Source organism: Vigna unguiculata, chromosome 4, assembly GCF_037176805.1.
Source record: "Vigna unguiculata cultivar grain cowpea cultivar isolate G323 ecotype 2 chromosome 4, ASM3717680v1, whole genome shotgun sequence".
NCBI lineage: Eukaryota > Viridiplantae > Streptophyta > Magnoliopsida > Fabales > Fabaceae > Vigna > Vigna unguiculata.
Genome location: NC_140795.1, coordinates 45,043,973 through 45,067,193, shown reverse-complemented (window position 1 = coordinate 45,067,193; position 23,221 = coordinate 45,043,973). Strand labels below are relative to the sequence as shown.

General features: G+C 31.4%; 1 protein-coding gene and 1 non-coding gene across 2 annotated transcripts; both read right to left on the bottom strand.

Moving 5' to 3' along the window:
* Positions 1-5,858: 5,858 nt before the first annotated feature.
* TRNAV-AAC (transfer RNA valine (anticodon AAC)) lies at positions 5,859-5,932 on the bottom strand. Its single transcript has one exon. It is a non-coding gene; the product is annotated as a tRNA-Val (tRNA).
* Positions 5,933-9,760: 3,828 nt separating this feature from the next.
* Positions 9,761-14,374, bottom strand: LOC114182340 (protein IQ-DOMAIN 24-like). The gene is made up of 4 exons (XM_028069198.2): positions 13,865-14,374; positions 11,394-11,591; positions 10,751-10,816; positions 9,761-10,665 (listed from the first exon to the last, which is right to left on the bottom strand). Exons 1-4 carry the CDS (start codon positions 14,279-14,281, stop codon positions 10,003-10,005), a joined length of 1,344 nt encoding a protein of 447 aa, XP_027924999.1. The 5' UTR covers positions 14,282-14,374; the 3' UTR covers positions 9,761-10,002.
* Between the last annotated feature and the right edge of the window lie 8,847 nt (positions 14,375-23,221).

Sequence of the window (23,221 nt, the reverse complement as noted above, 5' to 3'; positions counted from 1 at the left end):
AAAATTCTATTAAGAATAAGAATATAACTAGACAATTCACATGGATTTGAAGTTCTTCACTCATTCATTTGGGTTCGTTGATCTATTATATATTTTTCCACTAAGATGAAATTCATTTTATGAAATGTTTACTACCATGATCCTTGCAAGAAATGGATGGATACCATTTGATATGATCCTATTTAGGAAAGAGTACCATCATTTCTAAATTTGAATCTTTCAAAGGTATGACAAAAATAAATCAGAGAAGAACACAAAATAAGACAGAGATGGAGGACGCCGCAATCTAGCATATTGTGTTAAAAAATGATTACTGATAATGTTAATTTTTACCATTATCTAAGCTATATTTCATTAGCAAAATCATCTCTTCCAAAGCTTTTAACCTACTTAATCCTCAATTTTACCTTACTTTTGTAAATAAATACATTGTGGGTTACATTGATCTAAATATACCACTAATCCCCATTTTTTGTGTCCTTTTTATAGATTGGAAGCTTTATTCCAAGAGCCCAGACAAATGAGTAACTCGAAACAGCAAGGAGAAGTGCAAAAATGTCAATAGGAAGCGCCTAGCGACACAAAGGCAGCGCCAGGCGGCAACCACCGTCAGCGCCAGGCACCAAACTAGCGCCAACCAGGCGCCACTGTTGGTCACCGTCGGGCGGTAACGGGAAGACTTGCCCCCTGTTTGGTGGCTTGCGCCTGGCAGTGAGACCCTTCCGCCATGCGCCAGTGTTCGCTGATGTGGCAAGTTGGCTCTTTTTCTTCTGTTTTCGCGAGGGGAAATGGATCTTTGGCATTTTTGAGGCACGAAGAACACATTTGGAGAGCTTGAAGGAGTGCTAGGGCTTGTGGGAACAGCTCCATCTTCCTCTTTGTATCTCTTTCTCTTCCATCTCTTTCATTTGCAAGCTTGAGCTCTCCATGACAATGGAGAGCTAAACCCGTTTTTGTTGGGGTTAGATGTAGCCACGAAACTCTTGTGTAAATGCAAATGTTTTGATTATATATATGACTCTTTCATTAATTGCTAGTCTTCTTGTTTCTTCACTTAATGCTTGCTTTGATTTAGCCATCTTTTGCATGATTTTTGGTTCATTGGGTGTGGAAATATCTTTTGAAACCTAGATTTGGAATAAGAAAACTCAATGGAGCTTGTACCTAAGAATGGGGCTTGACCCATTGGTTGTCTTAAACCTTAGTGCATAAAGCAAATTTGCTTATTAAGAGTTCAAGGAATTGACTTTTAATAGAAAAATTTAGGCTTAATCCATTAAGGAATTAGGATTTGAGTAAAATTGTGGGTTGACATTAGCATATTAATGAAGAGGATGTTAAATTGTAGTTGCATGAGAGCATAGTTGGTGAATTCTAACCCCGGCAATATCAAGTCATTTCATTTCTAATCTTTTCCATTCACTAAGTGCCTTTAACTTCTAAAGTTCAATTTTAATTATTTATGCAAAATTTAATTTCATACATTGAAACTCAAAATATGGATTTATTCATTAGTTTAAATTAGTCACTAATTACGCAATTAATTAGTATACACAAGTCTCTTGGGAAACGATATCCCGGTCTTACCGGTTACTACTTGCGCGACTTGGTACACTTGGCAAAGTCTTAACAATTACTCAAATAATACTAGTAATAATAAAAATATAAAATGATATAATAATAATTATTAAATCAATAATAATACTAAGACATATATATAAAAAAATGAATATTTATCAGAGATTTGATCATTCTTATAACAATAATAAATAATAAATAAAAGGTACGGAGTAAAAATATCCTTGATTTAGGCACGCATACCGCTATCCTTAGAGAGAAAACGCCCCTACTGCACATGACTAAACAAATACACAATCATATGTGTTTCAAATCATATACGTTTCTCTCCCAAGATACAACAACCTGTTAGATCAATCAAGTGCAGGGAAGGATCTTCGAACCTTATGAACACCATTATCTTAAAGATAATATAGAGAAGAAAAGAAGAACACTTCTAAGAGAACTCTAGTGTTTATGGTTGTTTTGTTGTTATACTGTTGTGTCTTTTCCCATGCACCTCAGTTGTATTTATAGGTAGAAAAAAGAAACAAAGGAGTAAATTGTAATAAGAATATAGCCGTTAGCCATAAAAAACATTAACCCATAAATTAAAGGTCTATAAAAACATGAGTAACAGTAAGTTTTTTTATTTTAATTATTTGTTTTTTAAATTATATTAAAATATTTCTAACAATCCCCCACATAATTTAAAAAATAAAATAAAATAAAAAATATATTATCTTTTAAAACAAAATATTGTAGTTTAGCGCAAGGAACCTTCCGAGTCTGACCCTTACACCTAGTGCTTATAAACTTCCACCCGAGGAAATGCAGAGACTTGATTGTCTTGAGCTACATCCCCTGTGATCGGGTTTTAGAAAATAACACATACAATATCGGTGTTCATTATAGGTTCTAATCAGTGGGTGCATGTTACGACCTTGTGCATGTATCTTGTTTCATGAGTGTCACTTAGAGACTTGCTCGTGTCTCACAATGGCGGCCCCACCATCACACTCACTAGGTAAACCCTCAAAGGGTGGTTTGTGACTCACACCCCTACAATAATTGTCATTGAGTTTATTAAGAGGTATTTTATAAAATAATGCACATACCTCAACCATTGGGTTTATTAAGACGTATTTTATACAATAAGCATAATAATGCACATACCTCAGCCTTATTTTTGCCAAAATTTATAGTACACCTCGTCATAGGAATGAGACATAAAAATTAATCAAATTATTTGGTGTATTTTAGTCAACAACAACTTCGTTGTTACCCATTGAACTCCATTCCATGGGATCGCCATTCATGTGAAGATGGGTGTCCATTACTGCAACTAATTCATGGGCTATAGTCTCATTCCCCTCGACGACTCAAATACTTGTTGTTGATGCATCAACCCTTTGATAAGCAGATCTGCAATATTTCTTTCCGACCTGACAAAGTCAAGAGAGATAATATCATGAGTAATTAAGTTTCTAATATATTTGTCTCTCATTCTCATATGTCAATTTCATTGACATTTTTTACTAAAATTTAAATATAACAATTTAATTGTCAGGATGCATTGAACAAATGGAATAATTTATGCTTGCGTAGTAGATCATGATAGAACAACAACTTTTTAACATATTTCCATGATAGGGTATCTCCATCCAAGGTTAAAACATAACCATAACCAATAGGTGATTTTGTCACCAAAATCAATATCCAATTTACGTTATCATTCAATCATCTCAAGAAATTAGACATATTGCCATAACTAGAAGAAACATAAATAATATTACACTAGATGGCAAAAGAATGAGGTATATATTCATTCACTTTATAATATATAACTAAGATTTTTTTTATTAACATGTATGTTAACCATTGTAAGACACCCCCACACTTTGAAATATTTTAAATGTGGTTCTTTTTTCTTTCATAACTCATAACAAGTTTTATCACAATCTTTTGTGTTCAAAATATGGTAAACAAGATAGAAAATTTCACTAATATAATGTTAGGCAAGTTAGAACTTGTAAAATAACATTTACCATATCAAAGCATTTTTTGTTTCTTTCTTCGCACCATTAGATTAACAATATATGATGATGTCACTTAACGAATAATTCCATGAGTTTCACACAAAACACTCATTTATAAAGACATGTATCATAACTTCTCTATTTAATTAATTTTGTACCTGAAAATTTTATAATTTGAATGATCTCTAACCAAATTTCTCAACAATTATAATAATAGCATGTCATAAATCACAACTTAACATTTTGTAATAATCAAAGAAAACTTATAAATATTTTATTACAAGATAAAAACACTTAACTCAAACAAGTCATCAAAAGTATATCATTTACCAACAAAAACACATGTCTTGAATTAATAATCTCATTGCACTCAAGAATCACTTCATAATTATGTTGATCATCAAGGAAGTTTCTAAATTTAGAAACATGAAAAATATTTTAAAAAAAAATCTAGAAGACAAGTTTAATTTTTACTTGACCATCCCTTCAATTTATCATATGAAGATTTCTTCTTTTATCAGCATTTACATGATCTTAAACATGATATTAATTAAAATAATTCATTTTAATTTCATGTCATAAATAATATTTTTAAAATCATTAATATGATAATTTATTATTAGTCTTTTTTTTCATATAAATATCAAGCTATTTTTTTTTCTTTTACAAATGTAAAGTTTAGTTCAAGTGTTTTCCATAACACAGTAATAGTTTTAATATGATAAATTATTTTCATACAAAACACTTAAAATATATACATGATATAAAACATCTTTATCAATGGTAAGAATATACAATATTAAAGCATAAATTAATATAACAACAAAAACATTAGCTATAGACATTACAAAAAAAAATTATTCAATGAGCATGAATTCATTTATCCATAATTTCATTTATTGTTACCCATAGAAGTAACCACAATTGTACACATAAATTTTTAGTTTTAGTTGAAACTATTTTAATTATAACCATAACAAACACTTTAGTTCATAAAATGTGTTTTCAGAGTCTTCAGCTCTATATTATTTTTAATTTTAGAAATGAATACAATGAGTAATCAAAAATAGAAATAACAAGGAACTTTTCTATGTAAGAATGTTAAAAAATGATTACTCAAATAATATTAGTAATAATAAAAATATAAAATGATATAATAATAATAATTATTATTAAATTAATAATAATACTAAGACATATATATAAAACAATGAATATTTATAAGAGATTTGATAATTCTTATAACAATAATAAATAATAAATAAAAGGTAAGGAGTAGAAATATCCTGGGTTGAGACACGCATAGCGCTATCCTTAGAGAGAAAACGCCCCTATTGCACATGGCTAAACAAATACACAATCATATGTGTTTCAAATCATATACGTTTCTCTCCCAAAATACAATAACCCGTTAGATCGATCGAGTGCAGCGAAGGATCTCCAAACCTTATGAACATCAGTATAGAGAAAAAAAAAAGAACACTTCTGAGAGAACTCAAGTGTTTGTAGTTGTTTTGTTGTTATACTGTTGTATCTTTGCCCATGCACCTTAGTGATATTTATAGGTAGAAAAAGAAGACAAGGAAGTAAATTGTAATAAAAATATATATTAAAGATATAAGCTCTTAAAAAAATCACATGCGAACACAATGAAAATCTATTTGTAAAAATTTTTAGCACTCAAGTTGAAAAAATATTAAGTATTAATTAACTTTAGTTTATTATAGCTATGTGAATATTTTTTAATATACTTAATTATGGATGAATACTTATTTTAATATAGAACTTTAATTTATTAATTGAAATATTGAAGGATAGTTATTAGGTTCGAATAAAATATAAAAATGTGCATAATATATAAGGATGGCTAATTCATATAATTAATAATGATGACTTAATATTTTAATTGTTATGGGTTTACTTAGTTAATAGTTAAACACACGCACACCAAGGTGAAAACCTAAATCTTGAGCACATTTCCTTCTTGGTTTTATTCTTTTTCTCATATTTTATTTCATGTAAAAAAAATGTTATTTTTTTAATATTAAACTAATTGTTTTTAATATTTTAAATAAAATTATATGGTTAATAAATAAATGCACTATCAATAGTTACTATTTAACAGAGTAATTAATTATCTATGCAAGATAACATTTTGATAAACAAAAACCTTTTCTTGAATTTGGGAAATATAACATTTTTTTTTACTTAGCAAAGGTCTCAATGTTTAATTCTGAAAAAGATTGTAAAATTACAAAAAAATGGCGTCGCCCGGACTTGAACCGGAGACCTTCAGTGTGTTAGACTGACGTGATAACCAACTACACCACGACACCTTTCTGATATGATTTTACTATTTATTTTAATTATTAACTAATAATCAATCTTCTAGTTTCAAAATTTGTAGAGATTTAATAAACTTACCTAGTATGCCTGATTCGTTAACTTATAAGAATTTACATAATAACTTAAGTTTATGTGATAGAAGAAAAAAAAACTCATTAAGGATACACAAACTTAATAAAATACTATCAAAAGCAATAATAACTAAATATTTCAATTTTAAATTAAAACAAAATGATAAATTATAACAAATAGTAAAACTTGTCAGTACTGAATAAATCGAACTACATGTATGTCCAACTTGTATAAAAATTCGAAAATATAATTATTGAAGTCAACACATTTAAAAGATTCATTTCTTTAAACCATTTGTATTATTTTAAAACACTCCCATTGCGGAGAAAGGACAAATTTTGCAGAAATCAAGGTTTTGTTAAAATAAAATAAACATTGAAATCAAATTAAATTAAGACAATATTTGTTATTGCAATGACGACATTTTTTTTTATAAACTATTGTAATTTCATATTGAGTTTACCAAAATAGATTTAAAAGAAAAATACGACTTTATTATTATACATAAACTGTTATTGCAAGAATTATTTAAATTTTTTAAAATCAATTATTTATAGTTATATTTAGAGAGAATATGCAATTTTGATATTCATATTTTGTATCTCCTATTTACCTTTATAATTGTCATAGTTATTTATCTTTCATATATTTATTTATATTTCATAGAGTCATATATCTCTTATTCACAAGTTTATTGTAATACATAAGGGTGGTAAAATAGTTACTTCGACTTAATGTAGCAAAATATGTTAAAAACATTGACCCATCGTATTTAAGAGGTAGAGTAAATAGAAAATAGCCAACCATTTTTTATGCCTCAATTTTCTCTATATCTAGTTTCAAAGGTTTAAGTAATCTTTCATGGCACAAGTTCAATTCCGATTCAAGTTGTTCTTAGTTTGAGGGTTGATGAAGAACCTTCATTCCATAAATTCTCAGTCATATTGAGTCCTATTTACACTACAAATGAATCTGTTACGCCTCAGCTTCATATCAATTAGGTTTGGTGGTTGTTGGATCCATAAACTATGTTCTTACCCATCCTTCAATAATCTCTCTGTCCTATTCTTTTGACGAGGTTTTCCCTTTAGTTAATCAAAATTACTAATGATGATGCCATGAAACTTTCCAAATCATTCTACCTTTTTTATTGGTTTAGGTACATGTGCATGTCACACCATTAATGTACTATATATTACATGATTCACGTGTCCTCCTAATTCCTTTATTTCATTCACACTGCACTTTGTCATGTTCCACATATTCACCACAGGTGAAAAACAAATAAACCACTTCATGATCATATGACTCCTTTTCTACTGTTAGTTTATTATTTTTCATTTCAGGTGAAAATTGATTATGCCGAGAGAAAATCTGGTCTGTGACACATTTTTCTAGTTATTACACTGTCACCGTGGCAAGAGTTTTAAGTGAATCGGAAGTCTTACATAAGATAAAAATGAATAAGATAACTAGTAATATATAAATAAAATGACCTATAAATTTATTGTTTTAAGGTTTTGAATCGAAAATAATGTTCTGACCTTTTATATAGATTTGTTCACAACTCATTGTACTAGATCTTTATGTGTTGATAAAGATATTATATATCTTTTGCCTTTATTTATATCGATGAAGATATCATATATTTTTTTTTATTATTATTATCAAATATTCTATTTTATTAGATTTTTTTTTTTGAGACATTATACTCTATATATTAAACAAAAGTTTTAATAGATCAGTAAACAAGTTTCTTTTGAGTTATTTGTTCACTAAACATTTATTGTACGTTTCTGTACGCATTCTTTCTTCTTACTCTCATAATTTATGTATTTATGTGTACTATATAGTCTCTTCTCATGAAAAACCCTCATAAGTTGAAGAGTTGATATCATGGTGATTCAGATGAGAGGTTATGGATCTTTGATATGATTGATAAAAGCAAATGATTTTGGTATAATGTTTTTAAGTTGCCGTCTGATAAAAGTGTGTCAGAGTTGGATCGCTGTGGTCCAAAACTTGATCACAGATACCTACCTACAAGGTCCAGCACAGATGAAAGATAGGTGTGTCTTTTTTTTAAGCATGTTGGTGATTCAATTTCTAATCATGTGAATGAAAGGGATCTTTGTGAAGAGGGACAGAATTTATTTCAATGATTTCTAAATCTTGAAAGAACTTAGTGTGATTTCTTTTAGACATTTTTCCACTTTTCAAGACCATTTTGTGTGACTAAGCCAAATTTATAGGTTGTAACACTGAAACAAAAGACATCCTTAACCTCAAATTATAGGTTTTGGAGATACTCTTGATAAAAGATAACAGATAAGAGAGAAAGAACCAGATCTAATGGGAACAACTGCTGCTTCTGCATTATTCTTCAACGGCATGGCCTACAGTGAGCATCCAAGGCCACAGATCCTTTTCATAGTCATAACAGAGACAAAAATCAGAACAAAACAGAGCAAAATGGAACACAACAAACAAAAGGAAGGAGAGGAGTCATGTCATGCTGTCTCTTGTGCCACTTCATGTGTGCAATCTTTTGTCCTTTTGTGTTGGTGTCCATATCTATGAAATGGTCCACCGAAAGCAAAAACAATAAAGAAAGCTAAGGTATAGTTTTCCTCTGAATTCACGTGGAACAAATATAACTGGGAAGAATTCACATTGGATAGATAAAAAAATAACAAAAATTTCCCATGTAAAGAAATAAAAATAGGAATACTAACCAAACATTGGATATATAGTTAAAAACCGGATTAATTTCATTTTTATCCCCTAATTTTTTTTGAAAATTTAATTTGACCGGTAATTTTTGTTTAATGCAATTAAGTTCTCCAGTTTTGAGAAATTTTTGTTAGATTAACGTTAACACCGCACCTATACATCTATACATGTCTGGTGATATATGACATGTCGCGTGAATACAGCGTTGTATTTGAGACAAATTTTGAACAATCCCTTATGCAATTCATTTGGAAAGAAGAGGAAAGTCCAATCTTAAAAACCAGTGTTGAGAGAGTCTTAAGACTTAAATTAGCATATTAAGTAACCCATTTTGATCAAACTGAAACTCCTGATATTAAGATTACAAGTTGAAATAGTCTTATGAAGAAAGCATCAAAGCTAGAAAACAAGAAAGTGGCATACAATATTGGATTCCTCTAATGAGTAATACTTTTCCTCTTGAAGATAAAAGATTCATTAATATATGGTTTTGTCTCTTTCCTCATTGAAGAAGATTGTTCTCACAAGAAAATTAACAGGATATGAGCGTAAGAAATAAATTCTGGATTTGGTTGTTCATATCTGCCCCAATGTAAAAGGATGTTTAAGCATCATTGTATCATGAATACGATAGGTTCCTATTGCAGAAGATTCCATCACAAACAACCACCTTGTCATTTTGGTAAGTGATAGCTATTAGTAGATTACCATAGATATGCAAACATCTACGGGTAAAGGTGGATGGTGTCCATACTTTTTATATTTAAGATTAAATATTATTTTAATTCTTAAACTTGAACATAAAATTAGAATTCGTCTATCCCAAATTTTAAGAATGAATTAATATATTTATTTTAATCCAATTACGTTAAATAACATATATTATACAAGTCGACGTTTGAACTGTTCAAAACATTTGAAATATTCTAACTCAAATATCATTATGAATCAGTCATAAACGACATTAGATTAATGAGAGCATTCAAAACATGTTACATTTCAACACAACAAAATTGAGTAAAAACAGTGAAGAACATGTATTTGAACATAATAAAATTCAGTAAAACTCAATCATGAGTGAATAAAGGTGGCCTTTGATGGTGTAGGCCCAAAGACTATAGGAGAAAACAGGTCAAATACTTACATCCTAAAACTGCTGTCATACACAGAAAAACCCAAGCAAAAGTAAACTAATGTCTTCTATTTTTGGTTTTTTCTGGGACCTCATTGTGTTCATTAACAAAAAACTATGATGTCACCTTAAATTGGCACTCCCAATTCTGTTCAAGCTGGTGGTGTTTGTGGTAGAATCCCTATCAGAACTAGGTCCTGCATCCCAGAAACCCTGTAGAGACCTTCTTGTGGAACCATATCTCTCAAACTCAATTCTCTGCCTTGGAGCACTGTGTGACCTAACCTTGGCTCTTGAAGATTCAGTATTTGACATGTAATTGGGATGACCAGAATACCCACTGAACACACTCCATGCACACTCACTCTTAGTTGGTGTGAATGGACCTCTCCTTGAGCCACTTCCATGTCTAGATGAAGCAGAGAATGCTTGAGGACTATCCTCAACATTTCTCAAAGATGCTTCCTCTTTTCCTCTGTGAAGCTTCAGAGAGCCAAAGGGTAGTACACCCTCCCTTGAAGAACGCTTTGATGGAGACTCATATGCCACAAAATTCTCATTGTTGTTGTAATCAGAAGACAAATAATGGTGTGAGTTCAAGTGTGGCTTCCAAGTATCCACTTCAAGAATCTTGTCACTCTTTTCATCATCAAGGTGGCAGGTTTTCAATGAACCATCTCTGGTTTGGCTCCAAGAGTTTTCTTCCATCCAATTGTCTAGCCAGTGGGAACCAAACCGAGCTTTCTCTAAATCAACGTCCCTAAAATTTGCGTTGGAACTGCATCTCTGCAACATGAAAATGGAGAATAAGGGGAAATCATATTTATAGGTTCACCATCTAAACACTCATACAAACTAGAACCACATGTACCTTCAGAACAGATCCATCAAATTTCGTACTATAGCCGTAAAGTGAGTGCTGATAATCATCAGGGACCTTCAGTTATTACAAATGAAACAAAAAAGGTTCAGAAAAAAGATTAAAGGTATTATCTTGATCCATTTTCCACAGCAATTAACCACAGATAACCAATCTTTTAGGCACACTATATTTGACAAGTCATATCTTAATGGTTACATTATCACAATGGCACTATCTAACGAGTCCAAATTCTCTACTGGAATTTTTTGTATTATCCTCTGCTGAACATCTAAGATACACTGATGTTCATCAGTCTATTTTAAAGGTAGAGTAGAAGAACAACACGAAAAAATCCAACAAGAGAATCCAAATTTTCCTATCCAACCTAATGATCATGTAAAGAAGCATGTTGTAGCACCAGTTTAATTTGCAACATGTTGCTTTGTACAGGGTGGAAAGCAATTCTGCAATAGATTCCTAGCTGCCACATTTGGTGGGGTGATGCACAAAGAAAAATAGATAAAGAAAAGTACATTAAGAAAGATAACAAGTTTGAATAAAGTTAGATGCCATCACAGGGTTATTAAGATAAAGATCATCATGACATGGCAACAATTAAGAGAACAAAAAAAAAATGCTTGACTTTGCTTACAGGGTAATGAGACAGTGAAGACTTGAAGGAATGCATATTATCAGACAAGTTCCCACGTGTGGCACGTGCCCGAGACTGCAATCGCACCAAAGTCTGCATGCGCCTTAGCATATCTGTAGTTTGCTTTCTCACAATGTGGCCTCTCACCAATGCCTGCAACTTCACCAATGCCTTAAGTGCTCTCAGAGCCCTCCTTGCCTTCCAAATTCATACCAAAAATATCAGTAAAAATTTAAACTTTCATCACAAATTTAAGAAGATTTTAAAGAGCAATCAAAGAAGAACAAAACATAATCAAAAGGGCAGCATAGCATCATAGTTGGAACAAAGTAACATGTAAACCTTGTACAAGTACAATGTCATTTGATCATACATTGTTATGCTTGCTACTTTAAACTGTTAAAAACTAAACTCATAAAAAAAGAAGCATACCCTTATGAAAAGATGGGAAATGTCAGAAAGGTGAAGAATATAAAAATGAAAAAGACATGAAGAAAGTGGAGGGTGATGGGTGTAATCATTAGAAAACACATATATACACAGTGGAAAGCCATGCATTATTGGTGCTTCTGTATGTTCATTGAAGCTTCCAATGTCTGCATGCCCCACCATGGTAGAAAGGGAAGAAGGTGAAAATTCAAGTTCATCGAATGTCGTAGCCATAAATGTTACTTTCAGTTTCTTTTCGAAACAAAACAAAACATCACAGCCTAACTAATGGTCCTTGTGTCCTCAAAAAAAGAGTAACTTCCTCTCACGTGAAGGTTAAAAGTATGGTGTAAAAGATCACTTTTCACTTTAACCCCACTTTTTTCACTTTCGGCTTCTCCTTTGTCAACCCCAACAAAAGAACATATAGCACCTGTGAAATCTTTCTATATAGGAAAAAAAAATCACACCTTGAGAATCAACAACCTATAACATTTCAACCACAACACATCATATGGCAGAGTGACCCTCCAGCATTGAGGTCCATGACCTACGAAATGGGTTGAATGAAGCAGGGCCACTTCACCAAAACGTGGGGCTCACTCATATTCTCACTCCCACAGATTACCCATTTGTCCATTTCTCGAAACTTTCTTGGTCCCTTGATCCTTGTGTTGTCACATAATAGAGTCCCAAAACAAGGTCCCTTTGAGCTGAATGCAGAATCGTCACAGCACCAGATACTACTTTAGACTCACAGCAACATTTTCTGAAGGACCCCCTCATCACACATAAGCATTACCACACAAGTACACGACAGAAAGCAGAACAAAACACACCCCACATCGCAAAAGTGACGCGACACACTAAAATTGCAGCGACCACGTGATGATGCCAACACATGTGGCAGTCAACACCCACAACATTGAAAACCAAATCAAATACATGCGTTTGGCCTAAAACATTTGGAATTCAATGCCGTCCAAAACTTCAAAAAAAAAAATCCTTTTTTTTTTCTTCTTCAAATACGGAAAGTCGATTAATTTCATTTTTCTAAGGAATTTTTAAGTTTGTACGTCGGGGGAAAAATATCAAAAAATGAAATTTCACACTCTTAAAACTTAGTAAGCACCCAAATGGGATTTTTTTTGTTTTCCTGTCCTGTGATGCAAACATTTACAAGTGGGTATCTGTAGATTTGTCGGCGGAACCCAAATCCTTGTCAAAAATATTTTTTTTAACAGTGGGATTTTTATAAATGAAGTTTTCTCCATAATTATCAATCATAGAAGGATTTTATTAAAAATCATTTAAAAAAAATTATTGGAAGCAGGGATGGCATGAGTGCTGTGATTGTGAGAGGGAACAGGTTTCTTTGGATAGGTGAAAAGTTCAGAAAAAAAGAAACAGAGTTGAAAATGAAGCCATATTTGACCAGTGTTTGTTTCCCGAGAAACAGAATATGGAAGGAAAATCCCATTTTACCGAGAAAAATTAATTGAAAAAATAAGCACCGGAGTCAGAGAGTCAACAAATTTGAAATGAGCTGACACGCTGTAAACGTGGGGAGAAAATTTAAAAACAAGAAACTCACAATTTTTTCTCATAGGAATCAAATATTTTTCAATAATAGTCAACTCAATAGTTAAAAAAAGTGTACTCTTACTGTTTTTAAATTACTGGGCATAAAATATTATCTGAAATACTCACATTAGAGTTAGATTCCTCAAATACTTTCAACTTTTTAAGAATATAAAACAATTTCATTCAATATTCCTTAATCAACGGAACATGGCTGTTTCACTTCCCAAACATAATTAAAAAACAAAAAATACGAATTTGATCTAATTTAAATTCCTGTCAGTAAGAAAATAAATACCATTTAAACACAGATGGTCTGATGCATAATAATAATAAAAATATGGTAACTTTTGTCACTGTTATACTCAAAATAACTTAAATTGAAATACTAAAAATTGTTCTTTTCTACTAAGAAAATCTATAAACAAGAAGAAAACGAGATTTTCAGTTTTTTCACATACCAAGTAACCTCTGAACGCCGACTGAATCTTCACGGCGGCTGCTGTATTCTCAGCCGCCAGCCTGGGATGATACGCCGGGGCGGGTCTTCCGGCGGGAGGCCCATTGCCGCTGGTCAATCTGACAACCTCGGCAGCTGCGTGGGCGGCAGCGAGAGCGGCCTCTGCAACGGCGGCGGTAGCGGCGGCAACGGCGATGGCATGCTTGTTGGCGTCTAAGGAGTCGGAGAAAGGAGCAGAAGAAGTAGAAGGGTCAAAGTTGTTAAGTGAGGACAACGTGGTGGACTTGTACCTCGTACTCTGTTTCACGAAGTTCCACGTTTTCTTGTCCTTGGCGGGTTTAGGAGCTGAGCCTTCGGAGGGTGGTGGAGTGTGGTGGTGTTTCTTGGCGCCGCCGAAGAGTCGCCGGAGAAAACCCATGAGGGAATTCAATGCATTGAGCAGAAAGAAGAGAAGAGAAGAGAGAGAAGAAGATAAGAGTTTTGGAAGGGAAGTGGTTGAAGAGAATGAGAAGGAAAAGAACACTTAAATGGACCAGTTTGGAGTATTGCACATTTGTAAATATTCTTTTATTTTATATAAATAAACGTGGAAGAAATTTATATATCAATTTTCTTAAATTTTCGAAAATAAAATATTTGTTATGACACGACACCAGCTGACTAAGAGTATATATGTTAGAAAAATATTGAAATTTGATATGAAATAAATAAATTAAAAGTGATAAAATGGTATCAAAATCAAATCAAGATAAAAGGATGGCAGATAGGTTGTTAAATAAAATTAAATTTAAAAATAATGTTTAATAGCTATATATGACTTTTTGTATATTTAACCTCTACACTTAAAAATAGTTTATTTTTTAAAATTTACAACATCAATTTATTCTTTAAATTTTTAATATCTTTTATATAGGGTCTAAATTTGTAGAAACAAGTGTACGTGTGTGTAATAATTTGAAAACATCGAAATTTTAAAAAAATATATTGAATCATTAAATCTAAAACTAAATTAAGAAGTTATATTTTGTATGGTTGTTAAGAAGTATACTTCAACGATAAAAAATTTAAAGATTTAAAGTGTGTGATTAACCAATCAAAGTATGTGAAATTAAGATGTTTGACATACAGATTGACAATATACTAGTAATAATTTTTAAAAATAATTTTATTTAAGAAAAACACGTTTTGTTAAAAATATCTTTAAAACTACTTTTGTTTAAAACTACTTTTTTTTTTATTTAGTGGAATGTTTTAGTTAAATCATTATGAAACCTATTTTGTTAGTTTTTGTTACAAAATCTAAATGACAATAAGAAATCGATTGAAAGGGAGATTTTTTATTTTAATAAAATTGTTTTAAAAATAATTTTATTAAAGTACAAATGGGATAAATAAGGGAAAGTTAAGTTAAACTTTTATTAAACAATAGTAGATTAATTAGTAGTGAGGAATTAAGAAAGAAGGAAACAACTCTATTTATATTTGTTTTACGAGTGAATAATTAATAATTAAATACAACGAATAACATACAGGTAAAGATCAACATTTTTATTTTTTTGCTAAAAAAAATAAGAGAAATAAATATAAATAAATATAATCAAAGATAAGTCGTTAATTAAAAAATAAAACTCTTAAAATTCTACTTTCGTTTAAATAGTTCCAAGAGGTTTTAAATATTGATTGGCCTTAGATAACAGCTCATTTAAAATATTTATTTCGTTATACTCATTCTAATTTTTTCAATCCAATGGATTCTTATCACAATAATAGTCGTTCTGATTTGTTCTGAACAAAATTAAAGCACACCGAAAAAAAAAAACATAAAGACATATTAAACATAATAAATTTATGTATAATAATTTATTGTATAAAATAATTTATATATATATATATATATATATATATATATATTTAAAAAAATAATATTATTTTTAATAATAATATTATTATTATTATTATTATTATTAATAATATTAATAACCACCGTGGTCTCTTGCCGATCACACGTTACAGTGGGTATAATAATAATAATAATAATAATATTAATAATATTAAAAGACAACTTAAAATCAAATAAAATAAAAACAGTACTATAAAAAGCAAATAAATCACCTTTAAATATATTAGACACACGAGGGGGAATGAAATCATAATTAATACGTTAGTTGCAAAATTTTATTTTATTTTGTGACAAAGTACAATATATTGTCTTATCCGCTGTTTGTTCAAATTAATTTTCATCTACCGCAAACATGATAATAGTCAAAAAAAGCTGCACTTATTACATAAATTAAGTTTCCAACATACTTTTCCAATTGTGAATAAAGAATTTTGAACCTCGCAGTTAATATTTTATACAGTAACAAGGAAACCATGTTAATTATCTCATAATAGAATTTTCATCTTATGAAAAACTTTGATAATTGAACAGGGTGAGTTAAGTTTTTCCGACCGAATTGTCTAACTTAATTAGAGTTTGTTCTGACATATTTAATAGTTTAACATCATTTAAATAACTAAATTAATATCAGTTTCTTCTTTTAATTTTTAAAAACATATTTTAAAAATAAAACCGTGAATAAATTAAGACACGAAAGCGGATAATATATTTACAAATTTATAAATATTAAATTTTACTTTTTAGTTGGGTCAAGTATCTACAAAAATATAACATTTGTTTTTTCAATTAACTTTGTTTATTTAATATTACATTCATAGGATAACTTTTACTTGTTAAGCTTAATTAAGATATCACTGTCTCATTAATATTATTAATTCTTTTGAAACATAGAAACTAGTAACAACTAGATATGACTTTGCAAAGGAAAGGAATAATAAGAATAATGAATAATTAATTAACAAGTACAAAACTTTAATTTGGTCCTTTTTGGTTTGGCCATTGCTCATAATAAATATTTTTCCAAACATAAGGCAATTCCATGATCTTATATAAATGATTTTGAAAGTGATGATTGTTAAAAGTTTTTTGTGATAATGTAGAAATGAATGTGAAATGAGTAGGTTGAGGTAGAAAGATTGGTATTGAATGAAACGGGTAAAGAAGGTGAAAACCATTTATTTGTAATGTGTGGAATTTAATGAGAATTAAAGGTTTTATGCTTAGAAAGTGAGAATTTAAATGGTGAATGAGTCTAATTTGATTGTTGGTATGGTTGAAGAACTGGACCCACATATATTAAATAATGAAAACAACTAATAAAAAAGACATAGAGGATATTAAAAAGAAACTACAGTGACAAATAATGATTCTGGGTCTATTGAATGGAGTATGTGGAGGCACAAAACTTACCAATTATAACTACTCTGTTTTTACTGTTTGATTTGATTTTGAGATATTTTTCAATGATTTATAACAAATAATTATTTGTTTAAATACATGTATATTTGGTTTTGAAATGTAAATGTCTTTTATTTTATTGTATAGTTCGACATATTTGTGTTAGAGAATAAAAGAAAATAGAAATAGAAAATAATAATAATAATAATAAGATTCATAAAGTTAAATTACCTTATAACAAATAATAATAATATAGGGTAAAATGGTAAACAAAGAAAAGATTAGAAAAATTTTAGGTTAAACCATGTAGATTAGGTCAATTTTTTTTAGGTACATATATTGGCCTAATTTTTTTAAGTACTTGAGCCTAATTTATGTAACTAATTTTTTTTAGGGGTTTCTCCTTTCCAATAATCTCTCTTGTATTCTCAAAACCAAATTTATTTTCATGTTTATCCATGGTAAAAAATAAGAGTTACTATCTTTTTTTTACCGCATATCCTCTGCACCCCCAAAACCATACACCATCACCCTCTGCACCCCCAAAACGCACCCCAATAAAGTAATAAGAATCAGATTCCCTGCACCCCCAACAGGAGAATCTTTGACCTAGCTGCGCGTGAAGGTCTCTTCTCCCACGTTCTGCTCTTCTCCCACACAGCCTTCACACACTCTTCATCTGTCTTCTCCCACATTGTGCTCTTCTCCCACACAGACTCCACACACTCTTCTTCTCCGGAGCGTGCACACACTGTTCTTCTCCCTAACCTCCGCAGCCTCCCTTTTCTCCTTTTCTCCTTTCGCGCAACTCCACAGGTCCCCATCTTCTCCATTTGCCCAGTTAAGTAGTGTTATTATATTTTAATTGATTTTAGGAATGGTTGTCTGTATATTTTAAATGATTTTAGCAATAGATTACAAGATCTGTATCATGTCTTCGTTTTAATATTTCACTGAAACGACTTTCCAAATCCGTTTCTAACATGCGTGAAACAGAACACACATTCCGTTTAGGTATTTTTTTGTTTTTTTTACCGAAACGGATTGTGAAATCCATTTCCCAGAAAGCTGAAACAAAATACACAATTTGTTTTTTTTTTTTTTTTATTTTGACTGAAACGGATTATGGAATCCGTGTTGGAGGAGGCTGAAACGGAATATGGAATCCGTTTTGGTGTTATTTTTGGTTCTTCTCCGAGACGGAGTGTGAAATCCGTTTTAGCGTGATACAATATGTTTTAATAGAACCATAATGTATATGTCGTATGTTTTAACTACCTTGTCATGGGTGTGTTTGCTTTACTGTAATCTCTCAGAGGGGTTTCATTTTTAGGTGGTCTTGTAACTCTGTAATGTTTTGTTATAACATGTTTGTTTTATGATTTAGAACCTGAAATGAAGCTTCTACTTGTTGTCGGTTTGCTTTTATGTTCCATTGCTTTTGCTGTGGCGGCAATATTTAAGGCTCGATCACTGAAGAAGGCCAGTGAGGCTCGTGCATGGAAGTTGACTGCATTCCAACGTTTGAACTTCACTGTTGATGATGTTTTGCATTGCTTGAAGGAGGATAATATTATAGGCAAAGGAGGTGCAAGCATTGTATACAAAGGGGCTATGGCTAACGAGGATCATGTTGTCGTGAAAAGGCTTCCCGCTATGAGTAGAGGCTCTTCCCACGACCACGGGTTCAATGCGGAGATTTAGACACTTGGGCGAATCCGACACATTAAGCATCTGTGCAACGGCGAGAGGGAGTGTGTTGGCCATGTTGTTGTTGTAGAGGTCGAGGACCTCGAGGCTCTGGAGGCGCGAGAGCTCTGGGGGGAAGGTTTGGTTAAAGCCATTGTTGGAGAGCTTGAGGAGGCGGAGAGCAGAGAGGGACGAGAGCGCCAAAGGGATGGGGCCGGAGAACTTATTGTCGACGAGCGAGAGATTGGAGAGGAATGAGAGGTGAGCTATGTCGGCAGAGAGAGTCCCGGAGAGGTTGAGTCCGGTGAGGTTGAGAGCGACGACGTGGCGGTGGGCATCACATGTGACGCTGAACCAGGAACAGTGAGAGGTGGAGGCATTCCAGGAAGAGAGAACGGGTGGAGTGGCATCGTCGGTAATGGCTGAACGAATAGAGATAAGGGCGTTGTAGTCTGAGAATGGCAACGAAAGGGTTTGATGAAGATGGAAAAACAGAAATAGAAAGAGGACACGCATTGGGGAATGGAAGAGAAGAGAAGAGAGTGTAGGTGAAGGGTAGAAACATATGAAACGGATCCCAAAACCCGTTTGCGAAAAAAGCACATGGAACTTGCTGAAACGGATTTTAAATTCCGTTTCACACCTTTACGAAACGGATTACGTAAGTTGTTTCAAGACAAAAATTAAAATATTTGGGAAACGAAATACGAATTCCGTTTTATAAAATTGTGAAACGAATTTTGTAATCCGTTTAAAAAAAAAATCGAATTTTTTGAAACGGATTACATCCCAAATTTTTCCAATTTTTTCCCAAAACGGATTACGTAATCCATTTCAAAATGGTGTAAAACGGATGCCAGAATGCGTTTCATAAAGATTCCGTGTTGTTTTTTTGAAACGGGATGTGGAAGCTGTTTCATACTTTTTGAAACGGAATACGAATTCTGTTTCACATCATAAACAGAAAAAAAAAAGGTTAAGCTAATATTAAGGCTAACCTGGACAGAAGATAAGAGGATGGGAACTACCACACTTAGACAGAAGATAAGAGGACGCATGTTACTCACAATACCACCTTTCTTCAAACAGAGAACAAGAAACACAAAACCTTCAACCACCACAAGCACAACGGACACTGAGAGAATAAACAAGATTCCTTTAAAAAAATAAATGAAAGTGACACAAACCTCGGATGAGGGACCACCACCCACCAGAGAATGAAAGAATGAAGCACAGAAAATTAAAGCTCAAGGATCACACGAGAATGAAACGGAGAAAAATTTAAATAAAGGCATAGTAATGAGACAAAGAAGAAACGAGAGAAGAAATAGTATGAAATTATTTTGGGGGTGCAGAGAAGTTGGCGACGCAGTAAATGAAATTTACTGCGTCGCTACCCACTTTCACCTGTATATTAATGAAGGGTATAATAATAAATTTTGGAGGTGCATGAGAGGTCTTGGAGGTGCAGGGAAAAGCGTCCTTTTTTAGGTACATAAATTTTAGGTACATATATTGGGCCTAATTTTTTTGAAGACTCTAACATGCACCCACATTTAAATCCCATTGGGCCTATTGCAAAAATAATTTATTTATTGCACTTGCGTCAAATTCACGTAAAAAAAAAATCTGTGTTAGTGCCAAATTAATTTCGCAAGAAAACGTGACTGATATAACATATGACTTCGTGATAATCCGTAGTAGTTAACTGTAAGTTAAAAGTGCATTAGTTTTAATAATTATTAGTTTTAAAATTACTTTTGCACTAATAATTTTTTTTTTGCACATCTGAGGAAATCTGCTTCGTGTTATACTTCATGTAATAAGTTCACTTGAGATGGTCACTTGAGAAAAAAAATTAATATTTCTTTTCATATATATTTTTAAGAAAATGACATTGTTCTGAAATAATGGGTTTGGATTAATTTTTTCATAGAAATATTCTCATATAATTTTCAGTAATATTTTTAAATAGATTTTAATAACTTTTAAAGATTACTATTGTCAAAAATCGTGATTTCCGAGAAACACCATTCTTTGTTAAAGAAAAGTATCTCTCATTCAACATAACATTACTATTTAAAGGTTATTATCAATGTAAAAAAGATGTTCTGAGGTCCAAAATTAAATTATTTTAAACTTTGTATTGGCCGTGGTTAAATTATTTTAATTTTAATTATATATTTTTTAATTCTTAAAATTAAATAATGAGACAAAAAAAATGAATGCTTCTACGGAGAAGCAGTGTTATAGATATGTTCTTAAGTTTATGAATATTATATATATTTCCATTCGTTTGACATCCTTTTTATAATGGAAAGCGAAGAAGGTGGTGTGAAATGGATGTATAACTTAAGAGTTTTTTTCTTTCTTAATTTTAACCATTATTAATTAAGCATCAAGTTAAAATTAATAATTAACAATTATGTAACAAGAATATGAAACTAAATTAAAATCTCGCACAATTTATTTCATTGCATTCATTTCTCTTGTGTGGTACAATAACAAAGACAGTTACAAAGTCATAGTAACATAAAACCATATAACAAACCCTATAAAACGAGTTTATGCATTATTCTTATCTAAGGTATCACTTCACTCCGTACTCATCAATTTGCACCTGCAGATTTAGATGACAGTGAATGAACATATTCAATAAGAATAAGAAGAACACGTTAAACATATTATATTAAGAAGAAAACAGAAGTAAAACAAAAATAAATCAAACTTCCTCCATACAGGATAAACAAGATAAATGAAAAGACAATTTTGTAAGATTAAGTTAGAACTTCACGAATATTAAAAATATTAAAAGATATTTAAAAACAAAAATTTCAAAATATATTAAAAATAAAATCAATTTTATAAAATTAAATTAGATTTAAAGTTCACTTCTTGACACGAAAGAAAAGGGAAAGTACCACAAGTGAGAGTGGGTAGACGACACTGAGAAGGAAGTTGAGAAGCGATCCTGAGAGTGTTGCAGAGGCAACCACGGTCGACAGCTTGGAGTGCATTGCAGCATGTAGCACTTGGTCTGGTGTTGGATGCACCAGGCACCACAAAGGGTGCACAAACATTCAGGTTGCTCAATTCGGTTGTGCAGGCATTGCGCTGTGCCCTAGCCATCAGGCTAACATTTCCCACAACCAACAGGACCAACACAGCAAGTTGACAACCTAAGACAGATTTTGCTGCTGCACCCATCACTTCGATTATACTTCAAATGTTTTCTGCTTATTTCGTTTCTACTCTCTCACTGTATATGCTTTTCGTGTCTGCAATGTCTCTATTTATGGTGCTGAAGTTTGGGAGCAGAAGAAGGCTTCTTCATTCTGTGAGGCACCTACCCTTGAGCTCTTCAACTCACAACTTTGGTGCTGCAGCATCCCAACTTAACATGAAGAGCATCACTTCTTTAATCTTTTTTCCTCTATTTCTTGCCATATATTACTCTTTATTAATAATAAATAAATGATTTTTTAAATTTTTTCTTCTCATTTATTTATTAATAAAAATGTATGTTTCTAATATTTAATGTAGACAGATGAGAAAAGAAAAATTAATATTTCACATAAAATACCTTACTAAAAAACCACTAATTTCTTCTGAACTATGAAAGAGGTACTATATATATTTTCCATCGCTTTATAAGAAAATATTGAAATTTTTTATAAATCTCATTTTTTGTTCCTTTAATTTTCTTAAATCAACTTTCAGATGATATTTTTATATTAGATAAAAAAAGGTATAGTGATTTTAAAGATAAAAATGAGTTAGAATTATAATTAGAGTAATGATACTTTCATTCATTTGAAAATACATCGTAAAAGTAAAATAGTATAAAAAAATTAAATGTTTTGTGGAAAGAAAAAAGTGAATAATAATGAAAAATAATTTGAATCGAGTAGAAAAGGTTTTTGGGTGTCATATAATTTAATATTAAACATTTAATATTTTTAATAGTACTAGCTAACTATTTTTTTTTGTCATTATTAAATGAACACAATAAAAAATCACTTTAAAGATCAAAAGTAGAGTGTCTTTAAATTAAAAAAAAAAAGCATAAATAAGGTTTTGAGAAAATTAAAAATGAATATATAACTTTTTGGAAACACAACAAAACTCTACAGTGCTTACATATTTGTTATTGTTCTTTTAGGGGTGGCAATGCGGGCCGACCTGTTTAGGTCCGGCTCGCATAAGGCCCGCATAACACGGGCTAGTCTGTTCCGTCCCGCACATTTTATGTGGGCTGCAAATACTGGTTCGCCCCGTATATTTCTTGACTTTTTTTAATTTTAATTTTTTAAAAATTTTTATGATAAAACTTTCAATATTTAAAATTTGGGAAACTTTAAGAAGTTTACA